The 13388-nt window shown below is 49.2% G+C and overlaps 1 protein-coding gene across 1 annotated transcript in view; it reads right to left on the minus strand.

Annotated features, from left to right (window-relative positions):
* Positions 1-7634: 7634 nt before the first annotated feature.
* ABTB2 (ankyrin repeat and BTB domain containing 2) overlaps positions 7635-13388 on the minus strand; it is a 191008-nt gene continuing 185254 nt past the window's right edge. The window contains exons 15-17 of the mRNA XM_008179566.4: positions 11788-11856; positions 10311-10424; positions 7635-9148 (exon numbers count right to left, since the gene is read on the minus strand). Coding sequence (XP_008177788.3) covers positions 8951-9148; positions 10311-10424; positions 11788-11856 — 381 coding nt within the window. The 3' untranslated portion in view covers positions 7635-8950. The remainder of the gene's footprint in view (positions 9149-10310; positions 10425-11787; positions 11857-13388) is intronic.

The following is a 13388-nucleotide window of genomic DNA, read 5'->3' on the forward strand; positions in this document are numbered from 1 at the left end:
AATTGCTATGTGAAAGTATGCATCTTTCATGTCGAGGGCGGCGAACCAGTCTCCAGGATCGAGGGAAGGGATAATGGCCCCCAAAGAGACCATGCGGAACTTCAACTTTACTACGAATTTGTTGAGTCCGCGCAAGTCCAAGATGGGTCGCAGACCTCCTTTGGACTTGGGAATGAGGAAGTAACGGGAATAGAATCCCCTGCCCCTTAACTCCACTGGAACCTCCTCTATGGCCCCCATAGCGAGGAGCGTGGAAACTTCCTGTATAAGAAGTTGCTCGTGAGAAGGGTCCCTGAAGAGGGACGGGGAAGGGGGGGAGGAGGGGGGGATTGAAGAAAACTGGATAGCATATCCCCTGTCCACCGTGCGAAGGACCCAACGGTCCGAAGTTATAAGGGACCAGGTCCGGTGGAAATGGGAAAGGCGATCCCGAAAGGATGGGGCTGGATCCTGTGGGATGACTGGGGCGCTGTCCTCGACCGCACCTTCAAAAGTTCTGCCTGGGGCCTGAAGGTGGTCTAGGTGGCCCCTGGTTCTGACCAGGTTGAGGGCCGGTCCACCTTCTTCTACCACCTCGCCCTCGCCTCCGGGTCGAGTCCTGTCTCTGACGAGGCGGGGGGGGGGGGGATAGAAGCGCTGAGGCTGCGGTCTAAATGGCCTGCGCTGAGGGCCCACAACATGCATCCCCAAGGAACGCATGATCGTCCTGGAGTCCTTGAGGCTCTGCAGGCGAGAGTCCGTCTTTTCGGAAAACAGCCCTTGTCCTTCAAAGGGCAGATCCTGCAGGGTTTGCTGCAGTTCCTGAGGCAGACCCGAAACCTGGAGCCAGGAGATCCTCCGCATAGCGATACCTGAGGCCAGGGTTCTCGCAGCAGAGTCCGCTATGTCTAAGGAGGCCTGTAAGGAGGTCCGAGCCACCTTCTTACCCTCCTCCACCAGGGCTCCAAACTCCTCCCTGGACTCTTGGGGAACCAACTCCTTGAACTTCCCCATAGAGTTCCAGGAGTTAAAGCTATAGCGGCTCAAGAGCGCCTGTTGATTAGCCGCTCTAAGTTGCAACCCTCCGGCTGAGTAAACTTTACGGCCGAATAAATCGAGGCACTTAGCCTCCTTCGATTTGGGCGCTGCGGCCTGCTGACCGTGGCGCTCCCTTGCGTTCACTGATGCCACCACCAGTGAACACGGCTGGGGGTGGGTATACAAGTACCCGTAGTCTTTAGACGGAACAAAGTATTTCCTTTCCACCCCTCTCGCTGTGGGTGGGATAGAGGCAGGAGTCTGCCATATCGTAGATACATTGGCTTGTATCGTGCGGATCAGGGGTAACGCCACCCTCGATGGGGCATCCGCTCCGAGGATATTCACGATGGGGTCGTGCACCTCCACTATCTCCTCCGCCTGCAGGTCCATATTACGGGCCATCCGACGCAGAAGATCTTGGTGAGCCCGAAGATCTATTGGAGGTGGACCTGTGCACGATGTGCCCGCCACTGCCTCATCCGGAGAGGAAGAGGAAGATGCCTCCGGTGGGACAGGATCCAAGGGAGGGTCCTGGGCTCCCTGCTCCTGGGCCGGAGCATCACCTGCGCTTGAGTCCAGGGCGTCAGGTGGTGCGGACACGGAAGCCTCCATGCCCCCTGGCGGAGGCCGAGAGATGGTGGACTGCGGGGCCCTTCTAACAGAGTGACCGGAGCGAGAGGTCGAAGCAACTGGAGCCCCTTGCGCCTGATGGTACGCCCACGGGGTCCAAAACGACCAGTGAGATGGGCCATGAGAATGGTCCTCTGTTATGTTCTGCCAATGGCCCAAGTCCTGTTCCTCGGCTTGCCCTTGAGGGGGGTATGCCGATCTCGAGAGGTCCTCCGAGGAGCGAGACCCCGATCTCGATGGCCATGGCGGTGCCGAGAGCGTCGAGACGATTCCCGTGGGCTGCGGTGCCGCACGGTGCCGGTCTGGAGATGATCTATCTCCACGCGGTGCCGGCGATCGGTGCCGGGACCGCGACCGGTGCCGATGACCTCGTCGGTACCGGGAGTCGGATCTGGACCTCGACGAGGACCTGGAGTATGCCCGGTACCGGGAGCGGCCTCTCGACGTCGAGCGGCGACCGTAGCGGTGCCGAGAACTACGTCTCGACGTTGATCGGTGCCGACGATCATAGCGGTGCCGAGACGTAGAGCGGTGCCGCGAAGAAGATCTTGGCCGCGAGTACGACCGGTGCCGAGGTGATATTCGGTGCCGGGACTGCGAGCGGCGTGGGGACCTGCTTCGGGACCTGGATCGGTGCCGACCGGGCGAGGCAACGGTGCCGTCGGTGCCGGTGGTTGAGGCGGTGCCGGCTCCGTGAGAGCTATTAAGTCTCTCGCCGCCGCGAAGGTCTCTGGCGTCGACGGGAGGCACTGTATCACCGCCTGCCTCGGTGGAGACGCCGTCTGCACCGGACTCAACGGCCTCGGCGCCGGAGTCGACGGTGCTGGAGGCACCTGTTTCCGGTGCTCCACCGGCGTACGCGGCTCTACCCCCGGCACTGGGGGAGCCAGCGTCTTCGGCACGGAGGTCCCCGTCTTATGGGCTTTCTTATGCCCTGGGGATAATGACCGGCGCCGAGGCACTTGCTGTGCTTTCGGTGCCGACGAGGTCCGGTGCCGGGAAGGCTCATCTGACGCCACTCGCGTGGTCGTCATGGCCGGTGCCGCCGGGGCACTGCGCACCGAGGCGCTAGGTGCCGGGGCCTGACTTGTAGATGGAGCGTCCGGACTAAGTGCCGCCTCCATCAGGAGTTGCCGGAGCCGAAAGTCCCGCTCCTTCTTGGTCCTTGGTCTGAAGGCCTTACAGATCTTGCACTTATCTGTTTGATGGGACTCTCCCAGGCACTTCAGACAGGAATCGTGCGGGTCGCTCGTGGGCATAGGCTTAGCGCAGGAGGCGCACAGCTTGAAGCCGGGAGCGTTGGGCATGAGCCCGGCCCCGCGGCCGGGGGAGAAAGGGGGAGACGACCCCCTTAATCCCCTGAACTATTATAACAACTAGACAACTCTTAAAACTATTGAACTATTTAACTATAAACACTAGGACTATAACTATAACTATAACTGCGAATAACGAACTAAGCTAGGGAGAGTGGAGAACAGCTAAGCAGCGCTCCACAGTTCCAACGACCGTCAGGGGCGGTAAGAAGGAACTGAGGGGGCGCCGGGTCGGCTGGGGTATATATTCAGCGCCATGAAGGCGCCACTCTAGGGGGCTCCACAGCCGACCCGCCGGTGTTGCTAGGGTAAAAATCTTCCGACGATCGTGCACGCGGCGCGCACACACCTAATGGAATGGATATGAGCAAGCACTCGAAGAAGAACTGCACATGCTTCTCCAGTAGCCCTCCCTCCCCTTTAGTTCTGACAGTTCCTGTAATGCATTTGGTGTGAGGGCTGTCAGACCATGTCTCTATAACACAGTTAAAGCCTCAAGGCCAGTCCTCCTATGGTTCAAAGCCATTTCCTGGTGCCTTGGCCCAGCATGTCAAGGCAGGAACTGAGCTGTTGCTGTAGATCTCTCTCTCCTGTGTGCAGCAGTGACCCTGTCAGCCTGCGATGAGCGAATGCTCTAATTGGAAGGAAATGGCAAAGCCATGTATGAACTGAGCAGCTCTCTCAGCAGGAGGTGGATAGGCATGACCTAGTTGTCAGTGGAATCAGCCTGCCTTCTTGGAGACCTATGAGCTATTTTGACAGCTGGAGTGACCCACCTGACCTCTAGGAGAGGTAGCTTGGGTGGAGAGGAAACAGAACTGATGCCGCTGTTGTGAATGCGGGTGGTGGGTGAGGGGGGAGCTGAGGATCTGCCAGGGTGCTCCTTTGGCCTGTTCTCCAGCTACAGGAGGTGAGTCCCCATGGCCCTGAGGCCTGAATGTGAGCAAGGTGCTAGAGTAGGGAGACCCTCTGGCTCAAATAGCAATGCATACAGTAAGGGCGGGAAGGAGGGGAAAGCATCTTTATTCTCTTCTGTAGCTGTTTTTATACCACACTCATTCCTATAGTATCTGAGTGCCTTTCAGTAGGGCGTTAAGCAGCATGGCTGCAGATCTGTGTCACATCGCTTGGTGTCTCATCCTAGGGTTGGGCATTTGACTGGACCAAAAATAATTAGTCAATTATATGGTTAAATATTTAGAGCACTAACGTCTTAGAACAGTAACAAAAAGAGCAATATTTTATGGTCTCGAATAAGTGTAGCCTTAGATACACACTGGTGTCTAATTGCTATAAAAAAAAAATTACTTAACTAAGTTAGGTAAAATGCAAAACAATGAAACAAGTTCTAAAAAATGAAAACAGCCCCATGCTACAACTGAATGGTGGGCTGCCGCCTACACCAGCGTGTTCTTGCTGGAATAGTTATTTGACTGTGGGCAAATAGGGGGTCAGCTGACCAGACAGTGACAGCTTGCAGGCCTATCTCCTCCCACCAGAGGGAAATGCATGTGCATCGGAGTGCATTGATTTGGTAGTATGGGGGGGGCGGGGGGTTGTTTGATGTAAGTGTACCTGTTGCCATGTGTTGGTATTGGAGAAGGCAAGGTAAAAGTGGTGAGATTTGTTGGTCCTTAAACCTCTCCTCCATCTAGGTTTTGTGATAGTGTATCCTTAGGCTCCCTGAACATTTAGACCCCATGATCATAGGGCTGCGTCTGTATTGGTGACGCACCTAGACTCGTTTTCCACAAGGTGTGTGTAGCCGGAAACTACGCCGGGGTGAGAACAGAGTTGTGGAGGCAGGGGCCAGAGGCTGGCAGTCAACAAAAAAGGGCCTCCCCTGGCTCAGAGCAAAGCTGAGCTGAAAGTGAGGTGACAGTTGAGATGTAAAATCCTTTCCCCTCTCTGGGCTGTGGAAGCCCCTGGGAAATGGAGCACAGCGAGGTGAGAATTTCACTCGGTCTAATAACCTGCCACTCCTCCTGAGTGCAGCTGCGGGGGCAATGGGCTGTGACTGCTCTGTAAACCAGGCCAGCAATCTAGCGGAGGGGCTCTAAAGGGGCTTAATGGTTGAGGTCAATAGCAGCCCCGAGGTGGCCTGAATGACACTGACTACAGTGGGGGTGGGAGGAGTTTTGTTCTGAAATCCGCATTTGCAGTCCAGTTTTGGAAATAATCCCTGTCTCTGACAAGCTGCATGAGCACCCCATCTGTGAAATGTCAGACCAGGTACTATGGACTGGCCCTGTCTCCAAACGTTTTGTCTTCCATGGCTGCTCTAGTGTAGGAGATGGGCATTGAAGGGAGTGCTTGAGAGTCAACAGAGTCCCAGAGGATCATGTGAGCTTTGGCCCTGTAATATATCATTAGCCAGTCTTATGCAAAGGGGTTTATATTGTTATGACTAAATGGAGCATGGATGTACCCCCAACATAAGGCAACTTCTCCCTCTGCTCTCCATGGGGGAAAACATAGTGTTTCCTCACCCAATCAGACTCTTGTCTAGCTGGGTCTTCGCTTCGCTGGGACAACCGATTCTAGGTTTGTCACAGTACTGCAGTGCATCTGTCAGGAATTTTTCCTTAAGTCACCATGTCTAAGGTGGATTCCATATTTAAACAAAGCTTCCAACCCACAGGGCAAATCACCTTGTTTTCCTTGATTCTATTGCATAACAGGAGCCTCTTTAGAGAGCTGTCCAGCTGTTCCACATGTGCAAATGAGGAAAGCACACAAGGAGCCTGAACTAGGCATATTCCATTTTGTTAGCACTAAGGCACCATGGCAACTGGGGTGTTTCACCTTTGTTGTGCAAAGGTTTACTCTGAAATTTAGCACAAGCTTAACTGTAGCCTGAAGAAAGCAGCCCTTGAGTGTCTCTAAGCCCCTGAAACTCAACAAAGGACACCCCTGTGAGATGTATGTTCTGTGTATTTCGTTTGAAGATTTGTGCTTCTCCAGACAGCCCATGGACAGTCCTTGATTTGCATAGACTAGAACAGGTAGGCAGGCAACATCCTGAGGGAAATACTTGAACTTACTTATTCCATTTCCTTGAGTAACATGGGCCCCCAGGAAAATCTGTCCATCTTCAGCTGAGACTTTCCCACTATTTCCTCTGCTAGGTTACTACAGTAATTACATACATTTGGGCTTCTAGCCAAGTTGGCTATGTTATCAAACCATTTTCCTTACAGCCTGGCTTCTGCTGAGGATTTCCACAGCATCACTCCCTGCCCTGAGACACTTAAGAGGGCTCTAAAGAGCTGAAAGAGGAAAGAAATAGCTGCTATGAAAGAAGGCCCTACCTCAGTCTCTTCCTGAAGAAAGTATCAGAGGGGTAGCCAGGTTAGTCTGGATCTGTAAAAAGCAACAGAGTCCTGTGGCACCTTTAAGACTAATAGATGAAGTGGGCATTCACCCACGAAAGCTTATGCTCCAATACATCTGTTAGTCTTAAAGGTGCCACAGGACTCTATTGCTTCCTAAAGGAAGTTTTTAGTTGGATTTTTCTTTTTACTTTCTAATTCCTTCTCCCTGTTTGACAATAACTTAAGTGCTCTAAAACTAAGTGATTCTCAGGGAGGAAAGACAAATCCCCTCATGTTACCTGAGGTAGAAACCCAAACTCCTCCCCTTGTACCTTCTTGGACAGTGGCAGGGAAAACATGCTTCCTACACCCCATTTTCAGACCTATTCCAATCTATGAAAGGTAAATGGCACACCTGTCCCCACCCACACCCCCCGCCTTGTCTTCATGGGTGGAAAAATGTTACCATGTGGTAAATGCTCCCCCTCACCCCCCAATCTAATATGCTAAAATCCTAGTCTGGGGCAAGGCCCATACTTTTCCCTTTTGTCCTATAGTGTGCTCCCAAAACATGCATGTTCACACACACACACACACACACACACACACTGCTCATCCCACCCCCCATAACTGAGTCAAAACACAAAGCATAAATGTTACATTGTTAGCAAAATCCTGGTACATTTACATAAATGACAATGTACAGTTAAGACAATATTACAGCAATAAAACTGGACCCATGCTTTTGTACAGATAGCTGGAGCAGCTCTTTGAAATATTTTCCAGTCTAGGGCCTTTTGGGGGTTTCTTTCAGTGATAAAGCTGGAAGAGCCTCTGGCTCCCTAAGAATAAATAGGGTTAATGAAGCTGGTACTCTTCAAAACTGTGTATTTATAACACAAATCAGACCAACTCGTGCTCCCAGCCAATTTCCAACTGATAGTCTATAGGCTTATGGGTCCCTGACTAGCCAAGCACACTTGTCATGCAATCCGCCTGCGACTTGCAATCCTGTGGGGGCCTCAGGTTTTGACCAATTAACTGGAGATGCTGCAATCTGCCCTTCTTTTCCCCTCCTCCATCAAACCTTGACTTCTTTTCAGCTGAGCCCAAGCCTTCTCCCCTCAGCGTGTGTAGCATTTCATTGTTTAGATTTCTAAGAAATGCTAACTGGACAATGAAAGCTTTTTCTCCCCCCCGCCCCGCAGCCTAAAATGAAGCATTTTAGCTAATGCTTTCAGTATGTGTTAACACAGACCGGGGGGAATGGTTGTAGGGGGTGTTTTATAGCAGGATGAGTGGACATCAGTCACCATTAGCTATCACCTTACATCTTTGTTTCTAAGGCCTATGCTTGTATTTTTTTTTTAAAGTTTGATAGCTTGCAAAGGGCAGAAACGTCTAAGAAAACATGGTGAATCTTAGGTGCTAGGGTTGAAGTATCTAGTTTTAAGTATTGCAACCTCAATGTTTCCTAGACAGAGAGCAAAGGTGTGCAAGTATTATGCAGTATACCCTTCCCCCTGCCAGGAAGCAGTGTAGATGAGGAAGTATCCCCATTACTTCCATCTCCACAGCTGTAGAGAGAACTGACTTGCCTAAGGCCACAAGTTTGTGTCAGCCAGCATAGGAGTCAGACCTTCCTCTCATGCATGTTTCTCTACACCATGCCACCTCCAGCATGAGAGAGTACAGCATCAAGGAATAATGAGTTGTACATTTCTGCTTGGCTTTAAGGGAGTCCAGGTGGTACACACAATACTAAGATGTAGGCCCCTCAACACAGCAATAGGTTTTACTGTACCTCCTGCCACAGCATTTTTGAAAACCGCCTCTCATTGCATTAATCATGCAGGAGTGCGCCATGTGCCATTCCCAGACGATTAAAGATGGGATGACTTGGACACTACAAGACATTTGATCAAACCTTTACAGTGTAAATAGGATAGGCTATTTTCTTTCCAATTGGCCACCACTGAACACAGACAAGTAGATCAAAACTTGGCTAAACTCTCCAACGGAGGTGCTACTGAAAAAAGATAAGTGTTGAGGCCTATTTTAGTCTCACACTTTGTAACCCATAAGGCTGAGAGAAGGTATGTCTTAAGGTGCAAAGAATTTATGGGAAATAATGCTAGAGTTTTTTGTCATGTGTAAAACTGGTGTTTATAGCTACAGCGGTAGTCTGAGTGTACTATACGCCTTTAGTCAGGTGACTGAATGCTCAGAAGTTCATGAGATTAGAGGACTATCAACACACCCTTGTATGTACACCAGTGGTGCTTGTAGATAGATGGTTTAGATTAGCATGTTAGAAACACCCCCAATGTTAGGCCTCATTCCACTGCATCTGCACTCTGTTTCCCTAGCAGCTTTCACCTTGTGCTCATGAAAATGGCAGCGTAGATCCGCTTTTCGGGCCAGGTTCTTCAGTTGCTGCCTCAGTTTTTCCTGTTGGTGCTGTCCTGGTATCGCTCTGATGCTGTGCAGCACAGAAGAAAAAAGCCACCTCCTCGCCTTTGTCATTAGATTTGTTGCAGCACCCTAACACGCTCCCCAGAGAAATCACTACTCTAAGGGCGTCAGCTTGTGGGGACTTTCAGCATGAGCCGGTGGTTCCATAAGACCGACCTAGATGCCCTAGTGTTCCTGCTGCTGCTTTGCCCCGCCTCACACTCTTGAGGTGATGTAAATAGAATGCAGTCGACTGGCCAGTGCTGTCTGCAGGTCCCGCAGAGGGTCCAGACCCTGCACCTTGCTGTTCCTGCCATAGATGAGCTGTCGGAACGAGTCCTGTTCCAGCAGAGAGTTCATGTGTTTGAGGAAGAAGCCCTCGCAGAACGAGGCCAGTTCAGGTGCACTGTGAATCTGTAAAATAGAACAGGAGTCAGTGACCTTCTCTGTGAGCCCTACAGATTAAAGCAAAGCCCTTTCCCTCTGACAGCAAAACAAAGGACTGTTAAGAGAGGGGGTATGTACGTAATTATGTAGTTGGAAAATGCTAATGGAAAGGACACTCGTGCTCTTAATGACTCTCTTTCCTCTCCCGGTGTGCATGCATACAGCCAGAGAGGTTCATCCTACTGGGATATTTTGCAGGCGATAAAGTAAATTTTTTATTTCTAATCCTCTGATCTCCTGCTGTTACCTGAGCCACAGTCCAGTGGCTCTTAAAGGAAAAGAGCAGCTGGCTGATGAAATGGCCAAGATACCTGTTTTGTGTGAGCCTGGAGTCCGTGTGTCGCATCATGACACAAGAAAGGAATCTTGCCAGCTGGTATGTAATATGAGTAGCCATGAAAATATGGTGTATATGATCGAATGCTCACTCCTAGACCAAAGCGCAGAATGAGATGGGGAAGAGCTACTCTAATACCATGCCTCAGATTGTCCCATTGGCTCTATAGCTTCTAAATAGTCTCCTTTGGTTCTCCCAGTAATTATTTACCTAGTTACATCCACTTCAGCATCATCAGAGAAGACACAACCACAATGGGGGGGAAAGCAATGAATTTTATGCCCAACATTTAGAAACTCCCAAAGGTTTTGGGGTTCTTAACAGGAATAGAATTTTTTATGAAAGTTACATAAGGAACTCAATTTACATTAGAAAATCAACCTTCCAACATTGAAACTGTGAAGTGACACTAGACTGACATAATACAAAAAAGTTAACAGGAAGTAAAATTAAAATAGCATGTTTAAATATTTTCTGATGTAATCTTTAGCAGCGTGCTCCTGCCTCTCTACTACATCTACTACATCCCACACTCCTGCTGACTTCCAGGAATGCTGAACTGCTCCTCTATTTTCCTACTGGTAACACATGTTGGGTCATTTATATTAAATTACAGATTGGATACAAACTCTCATTTTGCAAGCAAATTTAGCGCAGAATTGGCCCAGCCAGAGCATGCCTGCATCATCGTGCACCATGACTCTTGTCCAAAATACCACACAGCAGCAAGCATGTGAAGTGCCTGTGTTCCTAGGCGTTTGTGGGGTCTAAACAAGACAGTTCGGCCTTTACCTTTGCATATTTATAGATGTTAACAGAGCTCTCCATGCTGATGGTCTGGGCACATAAGATTTCACAGTGTCTTTGGAGGCCATCCAGTTGAAACAGGCTGGCGGCGGACAGCAGCTATTGGGACAAGAGAGACGTTTTTCAAAAATCAAACTACATTCCTTCCTCAAAGGATCTTCTAACTCCTTCTCTTGAGGGCTAGCCCTCCTGTGAGAGCAGAAAGGCCAATAAGGAAGAATACGCAGAGCATCCTCTTTTCATTATTCAGAGTATAGCTCTGAATGAAGGTAGCAAGCGTCTTCCTGCATTCTTAAATTTGTGCGCCTCCTGGTTTCCAAAGGGAATGAACAGAGCAGGTAATCATTAAGTGATCTATCCCCTGTTGCCCATTCCCAGCTTCTGGCAAACAGAGGCTAGGGACACCATCCCTGCCCATCCTGGCAAATAGCCATTGATGGACCTATCCTCCATGAATCTATCTAGTTCTTTTTTGAACCCTGTTAGTGTCTTGGCCTTCACAACCTCCTCTGGCAGAGAGCTCCACAAGTTGACTGTGCATTGTATGAAGGAATACTTCCTTTTGTTTGTTTTAAACCTGCTGTTTGTTAATTTAATTTAGTGGCCCCTAGATCTTGTGTTATGAGAAGGAGTAAATAACACTTACTTAGGCCTTGGCTACACTTACCGGCAAGTTCGACGGCTGGAAATCGAACTTCTGGGTTCGACTTATCGCGTCTAGTCTGGACGCGATAAGTCGAACCCGGAAGTGCTCGCCGTCGACTGCGGTACTCCAGCTCGCCGAGAGGAGTACCGCGGAGTCGACGGGGGAGCCTGCCTGCCGAGTGTGGACCAAGGTAAGTTTGAACTAATTCGAAATAAGGTACTTCGAACTTCAGCTACGTTATTCACGTAGCTGAAGTTGCGTACCTTAGTTCGAATTAGGGGGGGTAGTGTAGACCAAGCCTTACTTTCTCCACACCTATCATGATTGTATAGACCTCTATTCCCCCCCCTTAGTCATCTCTTTTCCAAGCTGGTCTTATTAAATCTTTCCTCATACGGCAGCTATTCCATACCCCTAATCATTTTTGTTGCCTTTTTCTGAACCGTTTCCAATTCCAATATATCTTTTTTGAGATGAGGCAATCACATCTACACGCAGATCCCCTTGTTCTGCATAAGCCATCTGAAGTAGTAATTGCTTCCTATTTCAGATGACCCAAAACCACATCTCACCTTCCACAATTCCTTATTTTCTCCTAAAAGAATACTGGGTGTTTTAACACTTTTCTGTGTGCATAAAGCAGCCACATGACAGTCCCATAAAAACACTGGTAGCTGCTCTCATCTTTCCCAGCAGTCACTTGTCAAGCAGTATTGACTATGTGCTTTGAAAGCATCTCCTCCTTTCAAAGCTCTAGCTTCTTCTGGCTTCTATGCCCCATCATCCCTGACTGCATTTGGAAGAAAACGTTCTCACCTCTAGGATATCAGCTGTGGGAATTTCCATAGATTCTGTTCCTCCATAATATAAATACTGCATCAGCATCTGAAATGGGAAAAGGGCCAGGCCTGAAGCTGTTGTCAGTCAGGACACGGAGGAATTTGAACACCCATGCTGCCCTTAGGAAGCAAACAGAAATTGCAGCTCCAGCTTCCCGTGGGTCTTGATAACAGCTTTGACATTTTCTAATGGCCTGGCTGTGCTGCTTTCCAATGTTCTTTTCTTTCTCTGGCTTTGAAGGGGGCCATATCAAGGAATTTCGGCCAAGGGTGACAATGTGTCTCTGAGCAACTGCAAGGCCCCTGTAAAAACTCTGCAGGGGTCCTGTTTTTTGTAACGCTTTGCAGGCTAGCCGCACCCAGGAGCTGCTAGGCAGTGAAATTGGTGGTAGGCTAGCTTAGTGCATGTGCACAGTAGGTCCTGCCAGATGGTGACACACTGCCCTCCCCTAGAGCTTCCAATAAGCCTCCCCATGCCACAAGTCTTTCAGCCGGGAGGTTTGGGGCTGGGAAATAGAGGGGTGGTTTGGCTGAGGAGACAGGCCTGGTCAGCCTTTCCTCTCCTACCCCTTCCCCATGCCCATTATCAGGGAACTGATTTTTCACTTGAAAACCAAGGTCATCCCATTTACTACTATTTATATTGCAGTAGTGCCAAGCAGCTGCAGTCAGGGTCCCATCATTCTAGCAAAACCTGATCCCTGTGCCTGCTGCTGAACAGAACCCAGGTCTCTTGAATCTGTCTAGTGCTTTATCCACTAGGCAAAACTCTCTCCCCTAAACAGTGAAAATGATACCACTTTTAGTAGGTAATCTCGTGTCCTCTAAATGTGCCCCAAAGTCTCCCCACACATCTGCTCTCTCTCTACTTCGTTAGAAGGCCACCTTTAGTGGTCATTTCTTACGGCTTTCAGTGTATTACTTTTCAATCTACCACATTGTCCAGAGAGGCAAAATCCTCTCCCTGCCCCCTTTGGTTCTATGACACTGCAAACACCACAGCCTGAAAATCATGCCTTGGAGCTTCCCGAATCACAAAAGCCCATTGATCAAAGATCTTCGTCGTGCTATGTTAAGGAGACCTGCCTTAATACACTCAACTTTATTCTCTTCAGGTCATGGGCCTGAGCTGCACAGCTTGGATACCGACATTGCAATTGCTTTTCAATTCAAACACAAAACATAGGAAACCCTCTTGGGATAGAGAAGTAGGGATGTTTTTGTGCTCAAATTATTCCCATTGGATGCAGAGATACTATGTGGGGATGACCATATAGAGAAATTGTGAGGGAGAAAGCCAAGATGAGTCCTAAACACTTTAGTGAAACAGTTACAGACTTTCAGCAGTTCTGCACTTTCAGATTTCTCTATTCTGCACATTTCCTTCCTAATTTGAAATGCAGATCTGGAAAGCTGGAACAATGCCTGACTATTGGATTTCACTGACCTGCCTTTTTTTATTTTTATTTTTTTTTAAACCTACCCTCTTTTCATCATAAATGAACCTCCCTCAGGTCACTTAAATATGGAAACATCAACAAAAGTAAAAGTGGAATTCTCAACGTCAAGTCTTTAAAG

This window comes from Chrysemys picta, chromosome 4, assembly GCF_011386835.1.
Source record: "Chrysemys picta bellii isolate R12L10 chromosome 4, ASM1138683v2, whole genome shotgun sequence".
Classification (NCBI taxonomy): domain Eukaryota; kingdom Metazoa; phylum Chordata; order Testudines; family Emydidae; genus Chrysemys; species Chrysemys picta.